Source organism: Pecten maximus, chromosome 1 (assembly GCF_902652985.1).
Source record: "Pecten maximus chromosome 1, xPecMax1.1, whole genome shotgun sequence".
NCBI lineage: Eukaryota > Metazoa > Mollusca > Bivalvia > Pectinida > Pectinidae > Pecten > Pecten maximus.
Window position 1 is genome coordinate 13540620 of NC_047015.1, and position 22859 is coordinate 13563478.

General features: G+C 37.9%; 1 protein-coding gene across 5 annotated transcripts in view; it reads left to right on the plus strand.

The window, feature by feature from the left end:
* LOC117325541 (myocardin-related transcription factor B-like) overlaps positions 1-22859 on the plus strand; it is a 131938-nt gene that overhangs the window by 69176 nt on the left and 39903 nt on the right. For 4 of the 5 annotated variants that reach the window (XR_004532283.1, XR_004532286.1, XM_033881845.1 and 1 more), the window contains exons 1-2: positions 5121-5660; positions 22349-22624. Coding sequence is in view for 3 of the 5 variants with exons in the window: in XM_033881845.1 (XP_033737736.1) it covers positions 5618-5660; positions 22349-22624 (319 nt within the window). In the remaining 2 variants the exon portion in view is untranslated. Of the gene's footprint in view, positions 1-5120; positions 5661-22348; positions 22625-22859 lie in introns of those variants that run through there. The other variant, XM_033881860.1, reaches the window with a different exon arrangement.

A 22859-nucleotide genomic window follows, 5' to 3' on the forward strand; every position in this document is an offset into this window, starting at 1 on the left:
TCAAGATGTGCTCTGAAGTATGCGATAAGTGCTGTGACTGGTCCTGGCAGATGGAAACAACCTGTTGAGACTGCTGTGCATTACATAACGGTTACATGTAGATGTTGGTGACTAACAACAGACCTGCACTGCTGCACAATGGGTGTACTGATGTGTAGACAAGGTTTATAATCACCCGTTTATCTGATCTTAATGCCGTACAGGTAATCACTGATGTTGGGAATGTTTTGTTATTGAAGGGCCTGTGACACATTGAGGAACTGTTGCGAGGAAACACACAGACCTACATATTTATTGTTACTATGGTTAATTCTGGGTACATGTTTATAAACAGTTGTTCTACCCACTTCCAGCTGAGGGCTTGGAAGATAATTTTAAGCTGGTTTTTTTTTCTCCCAATTTTGTCGTTGAAAAAAAAAAATCATGATCTGATAAAATATATATTGTGTTTCAAGTGACTCTCTCAAATGTATACACAAAATGCCTGGTTTAAGTTTTGGCAGATTGTTTGGATATGTTGATTAAATATGCCAGGAAGATATATTGAAGTAGGAATATTGTGGTGTCAGCGGTAATTATCTCATAGAGTTATTTCCCTTGGTATGTTTATAAAATAGTTAATGTCACAGTGTTGACAGGTTCCTAGAACACACCTTAACCAAACATTACGCTACATTCTCAACATTGTGAGTTTTTTATTTTGCTTAAAACTTATTGAGATATGTGTCAGAATTTTTTTAGTTCAAAATGTTTCTGATAAATTTCTAAATGTTGACTTCTTTCATTCTCTTGTACATCAAAATAAAATAAATAAAAAAGAGAGAAACTTCAGACTATTTATCACTTGCTGTTAAGATTTTTAGTTTTATGAAACCAACACACTTAATGTTTTTACATTTCCGTGTCATTTCTATCCATCTTTAGCATCAATATCCCAAAACTCCATTTTACGCAGAAGCAATATCAGCAATGAAATTATCTCATGTGGGCCTCTGAAAGAATTATAAACATCCTGGATCATGTATGTCCAATCTAACATCTGGGCGAGGGAGGGGACATTACGGCTTTCCAGGGATGGTATCTCCAATCCAGAAACTTGGAGGATGATGGATCTTCCAAAGCTCCTGCCAAATAATCAGTAGAATGTATATTACAAACTCAGGGAGTGTTACACATCTCACTGACATTGATTATCAACGTATCCCATCAAGGTTAATTTAGTAATTTTAATAAATGTTTATCTGAGAGAGTCTCTCAAAATGAAAGATTTACAGCATTCCTGTAGTATAAAACCATGTGTCGAAATCAAGGATTTAAATGAATGTCAACTTGTATCAGGCTATTTTCTGTTGTTATAATACACAATAACAGTATCCTATATCAGTCATTAGATAAACAGAATGTAACAGATTTCTTATAAGAAACTTCGATGTTGTATTTTACAAAAGAAACAGGAAACCTGAATACATAAAAAAAACAAGTTTGTGTTTGCTATTTTGGTTTATTAGGATTCCGAAGATGTTTATCAAAACAGTAAAAAATTATACACGGTAAACTAATGTTTTGCTTGCCTGTGTTTTAGAATTGACTTTTATGTAATATCTGTAGTTGCTCATGTAAATGGAAGCTGTTGATACAGAGAAGCTGTACATGTTTAGACCGGTAGGACTCCTTTGTGTCTTAACTTCCTGTTATTACTGTTGTAAAACTGAGGCATAAATATACATTTCCTTTCTCTACCTTGATTGAAGTTAATTTTCCTTGAGTTTTATGGCCAGACAAACATCAATGTTACAAAACAATGAGCTTTGAAATCCAGAAATACCTCGTCTGACATTAATGGTCAGCCTTGTTTTCAATTACATGTGCAACGCTGAGTTCGTTATTGTAATCAAATTGATGTCCCTCCAGGATTGGTTACTGATTATTGACAATCTCATGAAGACGTTTCCAAATTCAAAGATGAAGTTTTTCAGTCTTTTAAGTGATTACAGCCTAATTTTAGACATTTAGTGTATTCAAAAATAGCTTCCTTCTTTGTTAGATTATGAAATCCAGGCCTTTTTTAGCCCATGAGCCAGATTTTATCTTGCAAATCATTACACACAATTCGCCATGTTTAAGTCACTTTCATAGAGTTTAGCAATATTGTACATGTGTTTGGAGATGTCTTATGTTAATTAGTACTCTATATAATACATGTGTAGTACATATACTGTAAATCACTTAGATTTTGTGAAAACTTAATTTTGCAAAGGTACCTGTTCTGACATATTTGCGACCACATGATTGACCAAATGCTGATCTAGACATGATTTAATTCGCGAATGATGAGAATGCTGATCTAGACATGATTTAATTCGCGAATGATGAGCTATTAGAGTTATGGACTCTGCAAGACTCCTAAAATTATTTGTTATTCGAAAACATATTTGTGATTCACTCTTCTCACATATTAACTCAAAAATAGATCCTACGTGAAATGTGATTGACAGCAGTACCAGTAACGCACATAAGATCTGGTTGTTCAGTGGAAATTCAGTCTTCAACTCACATGGACTGTGTATTTGTATCAGTTATAATTTTCCAAATAAGGATTAATTAATTAGCATTGTCATATTTCTTTTCATAATACAGCCCTGTAATAAAAAAGGTACCAAGAAAAACTACACTTTCTATTTTCTTGTATGTTGGTGGAACACACAGCTATTTTTGTCTGGCTATAATCAACTTAACATTTAATCTCTCTGGACAACTTGCTATTTATAATTGATAGAAATTGGCCCTAGCCAGCTTAGCAGTAGCTTCATACAGTGGCTAATTAGTAACATATATGATGTTAGTTGACCATTAAATAACACCATTTCCTGTGCAGGGGTCAGTCTGGACACAGATTAATGTTGATAACAACAGGTATAGGCTAATGTAGCCCTGTCTGAATGGTCATTGTGGTCAGAATAACAGAGTGGACAGGTCTGGACCATTTCCTGTGCCCCCCCTATAATGTTGACAGACTCCAGTCAGCCAAACTGAGGGGGTGCTAGATGATGTCCGTGTCTGTTAGTTATGGGATAGGTAATGCCATGTAATATTTACATCATTGGTTGACTGAGTACAAGATGGAATTCCTTAGGTCAAAACATAGTGCATTTTTGGCAGGTTGTTTATATCTTTAAACTTCAGGTTGAATACACAATATGTCATTCTGTTAATAAGTTTACATAACCCACAATAAAGAACTCCTTGATTTTATGATAGACTGTGTAAAGTAGACCTTTGCCTTGGCTGGGCTTAATCAACTGTGCTTTCTCAATCTTTGCTGTTGTCTTATTGTAATGTGCAAACATGGTTGTACAGGACTATTTTTCTTCTGGCCCTATAAGATAAAGGACTGGAGTATGTGTACAAAGTTTTCCTCGCCTAGGCCCTGGCCCTATACTATAAATGACCAGTCTGTCTGTACAAAGTTTCCCTGTCAAGACCCTGGCCCTATAACATAAAGGACTGGAGTATGTGTACAAAGTTTTCCTCGCCTAGGCCCTGGCCCTATACTATAAATGACTGGACTGTCTGTACAAATTTTCCCCCGCCCAGACCCTGGCCCTATAACATAAAGGACTGGAGTATGTGTACAAAGTTTCCCTGCCCAGGCCCTGGCCCTATACTATAAATGACTGGTCTGTCTGTACAAAGTTTCCCTGCCCAGGCCTTGGCCCTAAGGACTGGACTGTCTGTACAAAGTTTTCCCTGCCTTGGCCCTGGCCCTGGCCCTGGCCCTGGCCCTATAATATAAATGACCGGTCTGTCTGTACAAAGTTTCCCTGCCCAGGCCTTGGCCCTATAATATAAATGACCGGACTGTCTGTACAAAGTTTCCCTGCCCAGGCCCTGGCCCTATAACATAAACGACTGGACTGTCTGTACAAATTTTCTCTGCCCAGGCCCTGGCCCTATACTATAAATGACTGGTCTGTCTGTACAAAGTTTCCCTGCCCAGGCCTTGGCCCTAAGGACTGGACTGTCTGTACAAAGTTTTCCTCGCCCAGACCCTGGCCCTATAACATAAACGACCGGACTGTCTGTACAAAGTTTCCCCGCCCAGGCCCTGTCCCTAAAACATTAAGGATTGGGTAGTTACTGTAAACAGTAATTTGTTTTGCCCTGACCTAGGCCCTAGGGTAAAGATTTGGGGTTTATGTACATGCAGGAGGTTTTTTTGCCCCGACCCTATGATAACGGGTGGTAGTTACTGTACACAGTAGCCAGGTATTTCATTTTGCCCTGACCTAGGCCCTAAGGTAAAGGGTTAAGTGTCTGTACATGTAGTAGGTATTTTTGCCTAGACCCTATGATAAAAGGCAGAAATGACTGTACACAATGACTATACCAGATATTTTTGCCCTGGCCCATGCTTTTAATAAAGGACTGTAAAGACTGTATCAGATAGTTTTGCGCAGGCCTTGGCCCTATGACAAAAGTCATTATACAAGGTATTTTGCTCCCACCTTGGCCTTATGATAAAGCGCTACGGTGACTACCAGGTAGATTAAGTTTGCCCTGGCCTAAGCCCTACGATAAAGGGCAGAAGTGAGCATACCAGGTATTTTTTGGGCTTGCCTTGGTCCAATGTGAAAGGCTACAGTGACTGTACAAAGTATTTTTGCTCTGGCGGGCAGGCACTATGAGAAGTGATACATTGACTTCACTTTTTTTGTTTGCCCTGGCCCAGAGGGTGGAGGGGGGTCTGTACTTGTTAACCCCTACCCTGACTATGAATTGAATTGGCCTGGTTGGTGGGGTTAGGTAAAAAGCTACAGATATTTGTTGTATGTATATACTGACATAGGACTAATCAACACCACCTGGACTGTTGTTGGATAGGTATTGGGGATGTTTACCTTGACTGGACTCCTTCCCCTCCAACAGTAGGCTGGATGCTATTATACCACAGCCACACTTACTGAGGAATAAGATCGACCAGACTCAGCTGTTATCATTAGCATTTCAGAGAGAGCACATATGAGTTCCCCCTTCTCTGAGAATGGTGTCTGCCCTGGAACTGGTGGATGTTGAGTAGCAGTGCACACTGCTAGTCTGCCTGGCCAGGCAGCTGGGTTGGACCTGTGTAGTGTACCCACATGTCACCAAAGGGTCAGACATGGTCACCTATGGTCATCTCATCCACACCATCACATTGCTCAGACAAGGACATACACGGACATCAAACGTACAGCCACCATTAAACTGGACTCAGATGCTGTAACCTGTACCTAATATACATTTGACCTAAGGTTTACACTGTATTACTACTGATATAGACTAATATTGGTCTGTGTGGCATTGGACTACTGGTGTTGTTGTGACCTATGGGGCTGACTTGTTGAAGGGCCCAGCTGATAGACCCCCAGCTGGTTGGTAAACAGCTGACTGGCTGGCTGATGTGTAGAGACTAGTCAGTACTGTCACAACTGCAGGTCAGGGATGTGTGGACAGAGAGCTCCATGTACATAAACTGTGGACTATGTAGATAACGTGTGCAATATATATTTTATTTATTTATTTATTTAATTTATTTAATTTATTCAACTATTTATTGGAAAAAACTAGCGAGATCAGTATGACTTGTCTCGTTCAGAACACTACAACACCATCAGTTGGAGGTGAGTACATGTTTTTGTTCAAGTTGTTATATATATTTGTTCATGTTTTGTTCTTCATCTTGGAGAAGATTCTAGAAATTTTCTGACAAATTTCAATTAACAGCTCAACGCAATTTTCTGTGTGTATTGTGGTACTCTGTCTATTGATTAGATGCGTTAGTTTGGAAACTAAGAATATACATAAAGATGTTGTATATAGAATTCAAATAGAGACTGGTCTAAGGATCTATAGATTTAGATAATGTAGAATATAATGTTCATACAGGGACTGTATGTTGTACATGATATTGCCTTTATTTCTGTTTTACACTGGATTATACATAGTAATCTTTGTATTGATGTGGTTTCTGTTGATGTTAGGGTTTCATTATTGTGTTAATTATAATGACCTTGTTGTCTTTTAACTAGATAATAAAGATAGTAATTGAGGAGAGTAAATACAAATTAGAAACAAGTGATGAGAGGGTTTCTGACCTTGAAATGTAATGGGAGAGATGCTGAGGTATTATACAGCTTCGTCAGTGGTAAGTGTACTGGACATGTACACTCTATAGTGTTGACAGACTGACCAGTAGAAAACTGGGCTGTAAATTACACTGGACATTCATAGGCTGACATAGGTCTAATGCACAGGAAACCATGTACTAATTATATCTCTAACCTTGGGCACCTGTGTTACTGATGAAAATCGTTAATATTATACAGTGGACATTTTTGTCCATTCTGTATTTACTAAATCAGTAGATATGCACGTTTGGATACACTGGAGTTTGGAATATTGAGTTTAACCACCTTTTCAATTTCAACATATGCATTAATTGAAGATCAACTCCAGAAATTTCCAATTTTACTGAAACATATTTCAAAATAGTAAAGAAAAAATGTTAAGAGGGCTTTTATAATTCAAATGTTGAGCATTATGATTTGGCAGATACCTTAAAACATCATTTACTCTGACTTAAAAATTTAATTGCTGTTTAAGTATCATTTTTGTCTATTTCTTATTAAATGTAAATGAGTTCTATGAATTTTTGTGTTTCTCACTAATGAAAAGAAAGTTGATGCTGGTAAATAGTGAAAATCAGAACTCGTGGAACACAATATATAATGTTTGGCAGACAGCAATTGCAGTTTGGCAGTAAGTAATGTAAAAGTGAGCTGCAAGGTAAAGTTATTGATGGCGAAACGGCAGAAAATGGAAACAGAATGGACCGAGTTATCATTTCGCTTAGATCCCCCCAAAATAAATAGCCTACCTCATTAGCGATGTTATTAGGTTTATGTGTGGAACATCATTGGCAGTAGATTTATTTGACAGGTCTACCTGTATGTTTGGATGGCTGTTTGTAGGTGCATGCTTCTACAGAAAGGTTAATGCTGTTTTTTCAAGTTATATAATCAGGAGGGATGACAGGGGAGTGAAAGTATAGTTGGGCCACATCATAAAGAGTATTGTTGTAGGTCAGCTTACTCAGCATATCTCTACAGAACACTTGTTATTAATGCATCACAAACCGAACATACAAAATGTATATGGGCCACAGGTTCAGGTCTAATTATAAGGTTCCAATAAACAACTCAGGCTCTTAGAGATTATCTATCTAGAACTGGTGCTTACAGATTTTTGATTTCAGGCCAGAGATGTTCAGATAATGCACAAAATGAAGATTAATCTTAAAGAATGATTAATTGAGCAGCACATTACCAGGTGTTTGCATGTGTTTGATACCACAATTCTTGCATAATTTCTCAGGTTTTGGATGTGGTTGTGTGGTCATTTTGGGCTTGTCGTAATGGCAATTAGATAAGTTCAGCTGTTGTAAGGATTTAAAACCACTTTAAATATATATTAAACAACTGCTACATTTTTCAATTTTCTTTAAACCTACATAGCATTGGTTTCTTTAAGGATAACCACCTATGACATTACAGTAACCATCAATAATTGGTACAGGTAAAAGTGGGATCCTAGAGGCTGTACTACAGAGTAGATACAATAACACCCACACCAAAATCACCATGTACCAGGATATCATGGGGACATTTGATTGTCACTCTCTCACCAGACATGTCCAGGATATCATGGGGACATTTGATTGTCACTCTCTCACCAGACATGTCCAGGATATCATGGGGACATTTGATTGTCACTCTCTCACCAGACATGTCCAGGATATCATGTGGACATTTGATTGTCACTCTCTCACCAGACATGTCCAGGATACCATGGGGACATTTGATTGTCACTCTCTCACCAGACATGTCCAGGATACCATGGGGACATTTGATTGTCACTCTCTCACCAGACATATGTCCAGGGTATCATGGGGACATTTGATTGTCACTCTCTCACCAGACATGTCCAGGATATCATGAGGACATTTGATTGTCACTCTCTCACCAGACATGTCCAGGATATCATGGGGACATTTGAGTGTCACTCTCTCACCAGACATGTCCAGGATACCATGGGGACATTTGATTGTCACTCTCTCACCAGACATGTCCAGGATATCATGGGGACATTTGATTGTCACTCTCTCACCAGACATGTCCAGGATATCATGGGGACATTTGATTGTCACTCTCTCACCAGACATGTCCAGGATACCATGGGGACATTTGATTGTCACTCTCTCACCAGACATGTCCAGGATATCATGGGGACATTTGATTGTCACTCTCTCACCAGACATGTCCAGGATATCATGTGGACATTTGATTGTCACTCTCTCACCAGACATGTCCAGGATACCATGGGGACATTTGATTGTCACTCTCTCACCAGACATGTCCAGGATACCATGGGGACATTTGATTGTCACTCTCTCACCAGACATGTCCAGGATACCATGGGGACATTTGATTGTCACTCTCTCACCAGACATATGTCCAGGGTATCATGGGGACATTTGATTGTCACTCTCTCACCAGACATGTCCAGGATATCATGAGGACATTTGATTGTCACTCTCTCACCAGACATGTCCAGGATATCATGGGGACATTTGATTGTCACTCTCTCACCAGACATGTCCAGGATATCATGGGGACATTTGATTGTCACTCTCTCACCAGACATGTCCAGGATATCATGTGGACATTTGAGTGTCACTCTCTCACCAGACATGTCCAGGATACCATGGGGACATTTGATTGTCACTCTCTCACCAGACATGTCCAGGATATCATGGGGACATTTGATTGTCACTCTCTCACCAGACATATGTCCAGGGTATCATACCAGGTCTCCAAGACCTCCTGCTGACTGACAGATGTCTACAAAGTACCAGCTGTATATGTTCTACCACTTACTAGACCTGCCCCTGAAGGGCTCCACAGTAGGGGTCGAGTGTGGTTACTGGGTGTCCTGCTGAGGAAGACCACTCTACAGGGAGTTGTTTCTGATTTATGTAGGACTCCTAATTAAAATAATGTCTCTATACCTAGTGAGAGATCTAGTCAGAACAGTAGAGGCACACTTCCCATAATTATGATGATCTTGGCCAGATTGATTAATACTTAAAGGAATGTATTCAGATCTATACTGTATGGTATGTTATAAAGTTATCATGTCTCATACTCATTGTAAATAGGAATTTAAACTGGAGTATCATCATTATGGAATATAATGATTTTTATTGGTCAAGGTGAAAGGGTCAATGGTTACACTTAAAAAAAATTATGAGAAGATGTGTGTTTAACTTTGTGCTCTTGGCATTTATTGATAACACATAATTAATTGAATAATCATTAGCTTTATATGCTTCACTTCAGTAAGAAACACTCTGTGAGTATTTTAAAATGAAGTTTAATTTGATTCCATTAACATGAATGCCCAGTGCATATTTAAATGGGGAAGTAACAGAAAGATTGTAGTGGTTTATAATTACTGGACAGAGAGTAGAATGGGTATACTAGTTTGATCTCTTAGTGATAACATGTATATGGTATATGGTGGCGACGGCAACAACATGTTATGGTATATGGTGGCGACGGCAACAACATGTTATGGTATATGGTGGCGGCGGCAACAACATGTTATGGTATATGGTGGCGGCGGCAACAACATGTTATGGTATATGGTGCCGGCGGCAACATGTTATGGTATATGGTGGGGGTGGCAACAACATGTTATGGTATATGATTGTATAGTGATGGTATTGTAACTAATAGAAAACAAACCCTTTCTTACAGGAGAGTTGTCATACACCGATTACAGCATCTGAGCTGTGAGGCTGTTTGTTGTGACATAATCCTACCATTTAAACTGAATTTGCCAGAGTTCAGCATTGGTATCCTCCAGTTAGTTTGTGAGTGTTGTTTTACTTTGAGGAATAGATAAGGTCACATCTGATGGCTCTCTAATGACATATAACTGATAAGTGAGTTTCATGGCTACCAAAGTGTTTTTGTATGGGTGTATCTGCCATCATAGAAGAGCTGTATTACCCTCTGGCCTTTACGGTAGTCTACTTTCACTTTCTTATGTAAATACACTAGGTTTTATGATTCTTCAGATCAAGTTGATAATATACTAATCTGTCGTGTTCATATCTCAGAATTATACAGCACACCCATTATGATAAAGATGTTTAATTTTTTTCCAGATTAAAACAGTTTTCTATTTTAGTTTCGTATCAGTGATATCAGGGTGATAGACCTAGCTATGTATGTTAGATTAATTTGATCAAGTGAACTGGATTATGAAGATAGGACTGGTTAGCGCCTGCTGAGCATGCTGTATCTAAGCTGTATTGTGTATACCTCCTGAGGTACTTTGTCTATGTTATGTAATGTATTGCCTCAAGGCCATGTTACAATTCTGACAGATTCTATAAACAAACTTGTTATAATAAACCACACTTGAACGCATTCCAGAGGCTTGTACAATTTGTAATGCTGTGTGGGCAGAAATTATACCATTTCATCAGTAGAAAATATACCACTGGGTGGATGAAAAAATATACCACTGGGTGGATGGGGAAAATATACCATTGGGTGGATGGGGAAAATATACCGTTGGATTGATGTGGAAAATATAACGCTGGGTGGATGGGGAAAATATAATGCTGGGTGGATGGGGAAAATATAACGCTGGGTGGATAGGAAATATATCGCTGGGTGTATGGAAAATATAACACTGGGTGGATGGGGAAAATATAACGCTGGGTGTATGGGAAATATAACACTGGGTGTATGGGAAATACACTGTATAACCGTACTTACTAGTTGTCCCTCTATAACCATACAGACCAGTTGTCCCTCTATAACCATATACAGACCAGTTGTCCCTCTATAACCATACAGACCAGTTGTCCCTCTATAACCATACAGACCAGTTGTCCATTTATAACCATACAGAACAGTTGTCCATCTATAACCATACAGACCAGTTGTCCCTCTATAACCACATAGACCAGTTGTCCCTCTATAACCACACAGACCAGTTGTCCCTCTATAACCATACTAACTAGTTGTCCCTCTATAACCATACTAACTAGTTGTTACTCTATAACCATACTAACTAGTTGTCCCTCTATAACCATACTAACTAGTTGTCCCTCTATAACCATACTAACTAGTTGTCCCTCTATAACCATACTAACTAGTTGTCCCTCTATAACCACACTAACTAGTTGTTACTCTATAACCACACTAACTAGTTGTTACTCTATAACCATACTAACTAGTTGTCCCTCTATAACCATACTAACTAGTTGTTACTCTATAACCATACTAACTAGTTGTCCCTCTATAACCATACTTATTACTCTATAACCATACTAACTAGTTGTCCCTCTATAACCATACTAACTAGTTGTCCCTCTATATAACTATATACACCTAAATACTGCTGAGCCAGCAGTGGCACAAGTGTTGGAAGCAGTCACAATGCAAAGCGACAGTTAAAGCCAAAGCCGTGGAGATCTATAGATATGGAGATGAGTAGGAGAAAATGTTACTAGCTATAGGCTATGTCCAGGGCAAGCGTAAAGGGGTCAGTCACCTGACCTTGTAAAGGTGGCCAGCAGTTCACTTGGAAGTCTGCCTAAGTTATGGAGATGTAACAATATCTACATACTGATTGATTTGCTCTATCCTTATTGGAAATTAATAAAATATTGTTACACAGTCAGGGATCAATCTAGAGTTTAGGGGAATATACCCTTTTCTGTATTCAGGGGAAAATAGCTGGGGTTCCAATGCAAGGGGCCACAGACTGAAAATGATTTTAAGCATTCCAAGACTATTTAGATTGGCTCTACTGACAGCTTTCAAGCGTGTGAGATTCTTTTTAAAAAACAGAAAATAAACACAGTAAATATTTCTTCCAGGGGGTTTACTTGTTTCACTGGGACACTATTGCATATATGTCTACATATTCTGTATCCATATTAAAGATTAAGCCTAGCTTCTCTCTTTCTTATTTTTGAATATGTCCACCATTTTTTCCAAATCATATTTGGAAAATTCCTCTTTTTTTCCCTCGGAACATATCCTCATCAGTGCATCAAGTGACCCTGACCAAGACAATTCCTTCGTTTGAAAGTCCACTGCCGGCCTGGTTGTCATTTGTGTCCGTCCTTGGTTTCTTGCTGAACAAATCTTTTAGTTTCTTTGTTCCCAATGCATCCCTTTTGGAAAGCTTTTTCACGTAGAATCGGTCTTTGTGAGACATAATTGTAAACGTAAACAGTGTTAAGAATTGTTATCATGCCACCGGAAGCATGTGTAGTCGATTACTAGTCTCGTTCAATGCAACCAGACGCTTGCTGATAGTACACGGAAAATGTGACGTGTCAAGCGCCTGATTGAACGAGACAAGAACAAGATTTAATATTCGCCTCGATAATTATTTCTTGCAAAACAAAACAAAATGATCTCGGAGAAAACATCAAAAAGTAATCTATTATGAAGTAGGGGAAATTGTATGAGAAAACAGTATTTTCCAGGTAGAAATAGGGGAAATATCTAAGTTCCAAGGGGAATATTCTGCAGAAGGGGAATTTTATCACCGAGGGGAAACTACCGAATACCGGTAGTAAAACGGCCCTAGATTGATCCCTGACAGTAGTTGTTAGGGATATAGCCGGGGTCCAGGAGCATAGGAAAGCATTATACAACATTGGGATATAGCTAGGGTCCAGGAGCACAGGAAAGCATTATACAACATTGGGATATAGCCGGGGTCCAGGAGCACAGGAAAGCATCATACAACATTGGGATATAGCTGGGGTCCAGGAGCACAGGAAAGCATCATACAACATTGGGATATAGTCGGGGTCCAGGAGCAGGGATATAGCCGGGGTCCAGGAGCATAGGAAAGCATTATACAACATGGCGATATAGCTAGGGTCCAGGAGCATAGGAAAGCATTATACAACATTGGGATATAGCCGGGGTCCAGGAGCATAGGAAAGCATTATACAACATTGGGATATAACCAGGGTCCAGGAGCACAGGAAAGCATTATACAACATGGGGATATAACCAGGGTCCAGGAGCAGAGGAAAGCATTATACAACATTGGGATATAGCTAGGGTCCAGGAGCACAGGAAAGCATTATACAACATTGGGATATAGCCAGGGTCCAGGAGCAGAGGAAAGCATTATACAACATGGGGATATAGCCAGGGTCCAGGAGCAGAGGAAAGCATTATACAACATTGAGATATAGCCGGGGTCCAGGAGCAGAGGACAGCATGATATAGCCAGGGTCCAGGAGCAGAGGACAGCATGATATAGCCAGGGTCCAGGAGCACAGGAAAGCATCATACAACATTGGGATATAGTCGGGGTCCAGGAGCACAGGAAAGCATCATACAACATTGGGATATAGTCAGGGTTCAGGACATCCCCAGTATGTTAAGAAAAGTTACAAGGATATTTGAGGTGTTGTTCAAGAGGGTTACAGGGGTATTTAAGAGGGCATTGAGGGTTACAGGAATGTTGAAAGTAGGGGGGTGTCAGGAGGGTTATAGGGGTGTTTAGGAGTTATTAAGGGGGGTTACAGGGACGTTGGGGGTTGGGCTGTTCAGCAGTGTTATAGGGGTATTTAGGAAGGTATTAAGGAGGGTTACAAGGATATTTTGGAGGGGTTGCTCAGGAGAGTTATGGGGGTATTTAGGAGTTATTAAAGAGGGTTACAAGATTGTTTAGAAAGAGAAGTTTGATGCTTAAAGTTCTGCTTTAGTTTGTTTGTTCCCTGTCGTTTGGAGCTGGGATGAGTTCTTTTTTCAAGCACTGCAGATTTCTGTGTCTCTCTAAGAGTCAGTTTGAGAGATTATGTACCTAGGATGGTTTAGTAGGCCATGATGATGGAAATCTCATCACCACAGCTGATATAAGTCATCTATTAAGCACTTCTCTGACTGAGTCACTTCCTGTCAGGGGATCCTTTATTGTCATCTTGACCAGGCACTTCCTGTGGAGAGCTCTTGACCAGCCACATCCTCTGAATACCTGTAAGTTGATGAGATAGGCTGTGGTAATCTGAAGCTATCATCAGAAGTAAGAAAAAGTGATGTTGTCTGAGGATTGTGTACCTTCTTGGTCCATTGACTGATCACCTAAACAGATGGTTCTCAAGGGAATTGTTTTAACACAGGTCTTGGCATGGATTAGAATGTATATGTTGATGGTGTGATGTTTATTACTAGAAACAATGCTTGATTATACCCTCATATTTTATAGGTGTATATGGATCCACCCCAAATACATATGTACCATATTTATTCACAAATAAGCCCCTGCCAAAAGTTCACAAAGAAGCCATCCCCAAACTTTAATACAGCAATGGCACTGAACTTGGACACTTATTTGAGGATTAATACAGTATGTGTCCTTGATGACACCATTCCTTTCATATCTAGTTGTTGTTACACAATTAGTCTCACAGATGTTTCTCTGTCATCTGTAGAAGTTGTATATTTATTCTCTCCACTTAGTCAAAGAGGGATATAGTCATCACTTGGTCTGCCTTCGTTCCCTTGTTAGTTAGTTCAACAATCCTTTTGTACAAGATATTTTGTGAACCTTCATCAAATTTAGTTTGTGTTTGTACCATAGTATCATCACATCAAGTTCTACTCCTGAGTCAATTTTGGTAATCATCAGCCATTATTGAAGGGTCAAAGGTTATAACTGACTGCTTCTGAAATAAAAAGTTTATGTACAAAATATCTCACATGGTTTGAATTTGGTGCCATATCAAACAAGGTCAAAGGGTGAAAGGTCACACTTTACCACTTTTTCCAATATCAATGTGAGACACCCACGACTCCAACCCCCACTCCATATCCCCCAACTGTGTATATTTCCACTCAAGCCATACTTTAGGGTATCATCACTTCCAAGGTTGGTGGTGTAGATCAGAAACTGCAGATATTAAAATATTTATGGCAGTAAATTGGTCAATGCTAAAAAAAAACCTCTGAAGCTGATTTGGTAGCTGAGTTGTGAAAAACAGCCAGACAAATCATCTGAGATAAATCGACATCCAGCAGGAGGGTATTTCTATTGACCCACTTCTGTAATGTCATGTTGATGAAGCAACTTTCGTGGAATTATAGTAATGAAAGCAGAATTAAAAAATGAAGCAATTTGATAAGGGATGGTAATTACAGGGTAGGTAGTGGTCTATGTAGGTCCTTGGGGAGTTGTGAGGTAACATGTATACACAGTTGAGAATATAAGGGATATATAAACCCAGCCTTATAGTGCAGTGATACCACATGTTTTACACATTGGCCTGGTATTTTCTTCAGTGGTAATAAGCAGCAACACATTCTGATGAGGATGAGTCAGGCTACAATCTTTCTCTATCTCCTACGTTTTCATTCATCCGCAGCATACGCACCAATATGTTACTAATTATAGCAGATTTGTTGGGACATTTTTCAAAAAAAATAAAATAGCTTGTTATACGTCAGTAGATATTGGGGCAGCCATTTATAATTGACTCGGACAGAGTTGTGGGCAACTGCTACTGCTCCTATCAGAAATGGCATCAGAATTAATGGCCTTTATCATATGTAGACATTTATTCCAATTAATCCTGGTACATTCAATCATATTCACATTAAATTTGTTAACTCATAATTTAACATGAAACATGAGTTTACCTTTCTCGTATGGCTTTTTCTTAAACTCTATAAAAGTAGATTATGACGTCTGAAATGGGATGAAAACTTAGACAATTTACTGATGCTATTTTGGATCTATTTATGTTTTCTGATTTAAATTTTATAGTCGAGTCTGCATTGAGGGAGAAAATTTAATTTCAACCGAAGTTTACTTCTGATAAGTGTCAAATTCATATATGGTATAAGAAGAAACACTTCAAAAGGTTTAGTCATGCTTGTTCATTAAAACATCTTGGTAAAATATTGTATATGACAACTTCAAATTTATTTTACAGACTGTTATAATATATCCAGTACATCTGTGTACCAGTGCCAAGAACATTAAGCCAAAAACAGATCTGTCCAAATTCAAACGGCTTGTATTCATTATTTGTTTTGAATTTGAATAAGGAGAAGAATGCTGGTGAAAAACTAACCATAGTGTACCATAGTCAATGATAGAAGCTGGAATCCGGAGTCCTTAAGTTCAGTATTTGGGAGAGTTTTTATGATGCCTTGAAGTCAGGCTTATCTATTGTAATAGCTAGCACTTCGGTTGATATACAATATATGGTATATCTTGGGTAGGCCTTAAAATTTTCTTTTAAAATTATGTACTCTAAAGTATAGATTCTGATTGTCCTTCAGTTGAAGAATAAGCTAATTAATGTACTGTGAAGACTTTCAAGTATATCCTCCACAAAATAAAATCTCCAAAGCAAAATGTTTTTTCAAGCAGCTCAAATTCAACTTTTTTTGTTTTGTTTCAAAGTTATGAATTTAAGTGGATTTCAAAATGAACATTAAATTTGATATGTAGGTAATGAGTGTTCCACACCTCCAACACAAAAACTGGGATTGGTATGGGGTGTAGTGGGTCTCAGTAGCCAGCTGGGAGTTAAACATGGTGGGCAATCCAGTTGAGAACACTTTCAAACAGACACACTCTATTTTTTAAACCCACATTAAATCAAAAGTCAAGATATTGGCCACTCTAGTGTAAACATGTGTGAGTTCCAGCTAACTTCACAATGACAGTGAAGGTGTTATAAGGGATACTAGGAAAATATATACATTTTTTGTATAGTTCCAGAATGATTTTTTTTTCTTTTGGAGGAATTTGAAACAAAAATACCTTGGTAGGATTTCCATGAAGTGTTTGTGCTGATCTTAAAGTGTATCCTGTTTGGGAATATATCTGATGTAAAATAGCCCTCTTATCTCTTCAGCAACCTAAAGCCCATCAGAGAAATCTTTTATGTCACTCTTACAAACGGTTCCAGTTTTACAAGAAACCTGACTGACTTCTTGGTATCTAGGATTCACTTTGTAATTATAGGCAAAATGTGGAGAAGAATTTCATTAAAGGCATAATTTGGAACAAATTGATTTATGAATTTTTGTTAAAAGTAAATTCCAGTGAAACAGATGTTGGTTATATATAGCTAATAATAAACTACAAATCAAAATTGTTATAAATAAACAGATACATATTGCGGTCCAAATGGAAAATCAAAATTTATTGTTGAAAAGAATATGATGCAGAAATTATTTCCAACTAAACAAAATTTATTTTCTTCAATATTTGATAAGATAATCTGATTTTCAATGTAAATATTCAGCTTCTGATCTAAAAGGATTGAGTTCAAAGAACATAACTTCAATGATTATTTCTGATTGATTACAGAATTACCCTACCGTTTATGTTTATGAAACAGTAAACAATTTCATGGATAAAAGGCAATGACATGTGTGACGTATTAGGCTGATGTTTGGGTGCCTGCATGCTGCCCTGTGTTATATTCTGGGACTTTCCCTGGCTGACGAGGTTTGTGGTCAGGTTGCCATATGAACATTCTGACGTACAGCTGCCTTGTGGTCCCCACTCCCTAACTCTTGTCAAATCTGTCCTTATCCTCATCTTTGATATTTGATTACTTGCTAGCAGCTGATTGGATCTTGGAAGTGATCTTTGTCATCAGAAATCTTTGACCAGTCTTGGTTATCAGAAAGCTTTGAAGTATAAGAGTTTGGAACAGATACTGGAGCTGTCAGTCACTGGATAGGTTATAATTATATGACAACTATAGAATATTTGAATGATTTCTTATGCTGAATACTTAGGGTTTTTATTGGGAATCAGATGGATTTGTACAGGGTACAAGGTTTTAATGGGTATCAGATGGATTTGTACAGGGTACAAGGTTTTAATGGGTATCAGATGGATTTGTACAGGGTACAAGGTTTTAATGGGTATCAGATGGATTTGTACAGGGTGCAAGGTTTTAATGGGTATCAGATTGATTGGTACAGGGTACAAGGTTTTAATGGGTATCAGATGGATTTGTACAGGGTGCAAGGTTTTAATGGGTATCAGATTGATTGGTACAGGGTGCAAGGTTTTAATGGGTATCAGATGGATTGGTACAGGGTGCAATGTTTTAATGGGTATCAGATGGATTTGTACAGGGTGCAAGGTTTTAATGGGTATCAGATTGATTTGTACAAGGTGCTAGGTTTTAATGGGTATCAGATGGATTGGTACAGGGTGCAATGTTTTAATGGGTATCAGATGGATTTGTACAGGGTGCAAGGTTTTAATGGGTATCAGATGGATTGGTACAGGGTACAAGGTTTTAATGGGTATCAGATGGATTGGTACGGTGATTTGGTACCCAAGAGGTGCTTACTTTCTTTAGGACTGTTACAGTAGGGTGTAGAAGAGCCTTGTTATTGAAAAACAAGCAAAAGTAAGTTTTACTATACATATATTGCCTTGTTGACCAGATATACTATTGGTTCTAGTGGAAAATAATAAATTTCTTCTGAGTTGAACTAGATAACAACATATAATAGTTGATAGTATTTAAAAGTTTGATTCATCAAAATAAAACCTTATCACATTTATGACCAGAAAAATCGCCAACTTAAAGCCAGATATCCATTTCCCAGTAATTCACTCAAAAATCTCTGTCCTTATTCATGTCAAATAAGAATGTTGCTGCAGAAGCACACTCTAAGAGTCCTCTCCTATATTAGAAGAAGTAGACAAAATGATGATTTTATGCTGTGGTATCTGATGTGATCATGAGCTCATAGTAAAAAAATGGCAAATGTAACAAATTGCTACCTACAACTAATGGGAGTACTTAAACAACAAAGAGAAATCTCTTGATGTGTCTTGCCAAATATTCCATGTGACATATCCCTGGGAAGACTGTTCTACCTGTGCTAGCACAGGGACTGGAGAAGTTGTTACATTCTCAGAAAATTTGGACATATCAGGACATTTCAAAAATTCTAAATTCACATTAAAGTATTTGGGGTTTAGGTTATGAATGGCTTATCAATCTATCTGACCATACGTACAATCATTAGTTGTCTAAGTACGATGAAATGACATGGGTGTCGAAAATATTTTGAGTTTTTTCTGAATTTTCACATAATTTGGATTTAACCATTTCAACAAAAACTAAATTTGAAGTGATTGCTTATGGATTTTGTTTCAACTCCACAAAAATATCAACTCAAACTGTTAGTTTTTAGTTTCATATCCTAAAATTTCCAGAGTGAGCTTCACTTGTTTTGATTTGTCTATAGAGAAAGAAGTCTACTTTTAGAAAAAAAATGTCTTGTAAGAAAATTCAAGAATGGAAAGTACAACAATAATAAAAATATTTTCAAATTTCTTAAATTGAACAATTAATATCATGTGACAATCATTAATTATAATATTCCTATTATTATAATATTCCTGGACAACTATTGAACTAAGGTCTGGAATCCTGATTTGGGGCATTTCATCATCTTCTCCATCTGACTAAACGTATTTGTAACCTGCAGTAATCGATGGTTTCCTTGGCCTAGGTAAATTACATGGCCACTATATATATATTGTACAGTGTGTATGTTTTTCGTTGGCCTGCCAAAGATCCCAGTAGAAATCTGAATGGCAAGACAATATGGGTACTGTATGTAGGTGTTGTCTCAGAAGTCCCTCATATACCGCCCCCTAACATGTGAAGGATGTCTGGCCCAGCGATGGAATAGAAGTTCATGTTCAATGGTAAAGCTGTAAAACACAGACTCATCAGTAAGAAACAGAAGGATACATCAACAGCATCAGGTTTCTCAATTCTTTGTTTTACATTCAGGCAAAATCTATTTCAAATTAATTAGAAAATCACCAAATTTTCATATGCTTTCCCCAAGATTTAAAAACTGAAGGGTCTCCTAGGTACACAAGCAGGAAATTGCAAAAGTATGACAAAATAAATACCATCTCATGTTTGGATAGCTCCGGTTTTGTTTTAGCCTCAGAGTGAGATCAGTTTTAAACAAAGTATGGGAGATAGGCACCATATGTCAGCCTGGTGAGATATAACTAAAAGGGTAACTTCTTTATGCTGGTCAGTGCTTCCAAAGGCTTAGGAACACATGACCCTTCAAGATATGAACATCCTCAGTGTTTACATTATGTAAATTGTTTTCAAAATATTGTTCTTGACATTTTCATGGCAGTATGTAAATATATAAATACCAGTGATTCATTCAGTTATGTCCGATTGTTCCAAAATGTGATAAATCTGGGTATTTAATAAATAAAACCAGTTTCATTAACCTACCAAAAGACCATTTTTGTTTTACATTGCTTCAAAATGAATAAAATAATTTGATCTAAATGTGGAAGAAGGTAGCTCCTTGACGAAAATGGATAAAATAATTTGATCTAAATGTGGAAGAAGATGGCTCCTTGACAAATTGATATTTCAAGTGGAAGTGTGGTTTGAGATGCTTGAGAGGTAATATTGTACAAATTGTGTGTGGTATTGAGGTGTAAGTTGAGAGCACATGTAACACCAGGTAGGGCAGTCTGCCATAATGTTTCCCAGGAGACCTGTATCACATGACATGCCAGATAGCCCTGACAGATCACATGACCTTTTCAAAGCCCCCATTATTTCCAGCTAATTAGTGCAGATGATCATTGGTATATTTCTGTAAACATGTGTCCTTGTCATGGTGTTCAAATGCATAGATGCTACTTGGAAGTTTGTGAATTTGACATTGATTTCTTTCAGTATGGTTGACCGTTAGGACCAGCCACTAACATCTATCTTGTTTCAGTTAGATGTACAAACAAAAGTATGCTGTAAATTATTTTACAGCATTTTAAAGCAAGTTCTTTTAACTTATTTTAATCACTCTTGTCGGCCTAAATGTTAGTGTAAAATGGATAATAGGAAAGGAATTTGGGTTAAAATAATAAAAAAACTAACTGAACTCTTGTAGTAGTATTAACTTGTTAGGTCAGGGGCAATACGATCCTACAGAGAGTATTGGGTCCCCACTGGACAGCTGTATCAACTCATGTCCTGTTTAGTTTGTGAATGGTTATCTTACTGACCAGTGAAAGTGACACCTAGTTTTGAAACAAAACAAAGGTCAATTATAAGTATCACCCATAAGATGTCATCTATGTGTACATAGTCAACTACCCAATTTCCACCTTTAGCAAATTCTGTCCAGCACCAGGTTGCTATGTTAGATTTTGACTAGGACTAGGTTGCTATGACAGGTTTGGCTTGGACCTTGTTGCTATGGCAGGTTTCATTTTGACCTTGTTGCTATGTCATGTTTTTGAATTGGTTAAAAGCTAGATATCAGTATAGCGTCACACATGCTGGTGATTTTGGGCTATGTCTTAGAGGGCTTGGGTGTTGGTGATCTAGGTGATAATTCTCAGCTGGCATGATGATAAAATATGTCTTTTTATCATCTTTAACCTTCCCTCTGGGTTCAGAGAAAGTGCCAATCCCCTTTGGAGTAAATAAACTTTCTATCATTTCTCCTCTGTCTTATTTAAATGATTGATTTATGCTTGAATGGTTTATCTGTGAAGGTTGCTTCACGATAAAGATGACTTTCCAATGTATTTTAACATAGTATTAGGAGTTTTTGTTTTGGGTTTTGGAAGCTAGTTCTGGTGAAGATGAATACCCAAACATTTGTAATTTACCAATCTTCACAAGAGATAAGATTTTCCTAGTTCATCATAGCTTCTACATAATCACAAATTAGTCATGCTTTCTAGAATAGAACGCAATATATGAAAACAAGAATTTGGGGTGAAATTAGGTAAATTATAAGGTCTAGCTGCTTCTGTAACAGAAGGTTGTGGTGATATGTGTGGCTTTATCTGTAGGGAACTGATAAGGATTAAAGTACAATGTGTGGTATAGTGGAGAGCAATACAGAGGCCAAAGTTGATAAAAACACTAGTACAATGTGTGGTATAGTAGTGAATATCACAGGAGCCTGTGCTGAAAACACTAAAAGTACAATGTGTGGTATAGTAGTGAATATCACAGGGACCTGTGTTCAATAATAGTGAAATTACTTTCTTTCAGTTAAAATTGTCGATGAGTCAAAGTGACATGTGTAAGGCACAAGAACAATTTATTTGGTATGGTAGGTGTGGGACATTTTGATAAGGTTCTGGTATACAGACCATTGTGAATCAGCATAGCTTTAAAATGTTTGTTATTTGTGTGTTACAGACTCCAACAGTGGTTCAGGCTGGGCCCCCCTGTATGGGGGAGGGACACACCTAGACCAGGAGGCCATCCAATACATACACAAGTTCTACTGTAAGGACTGTCGCATGGAGGAGGAGAAGGCCAAAGCAGCTGCAGCAGCCGCAAGGGGAGACAGTCCACAGGGGGGTGGGGACACCTCGGACACACCCCCTGAACAACAACAACAACAACCTATCAGTCCAGAGGCTATGCTAGAGGAGATGTCCTTACAACAAAGCATGGACAAAAACAAAGAATGTAAGTTCCTCAGGATATTGATGAGTGACGTTCTGGAAGTAGAACAGATAATTATTTTGATGGTTTGGAATAGATGTTGTCATCTGAAGATGATTACATGAATATGTCATGATGGAAGACGAAGTTCAAAATCAAAAGTATAAGAGAGTTACAAAAACCTTATCTATAAAACATTGTAGCTTAGGAAGGTGTCTTTTACTTAAAGATAGCGTTGAAGTTTAATACACATCAATTT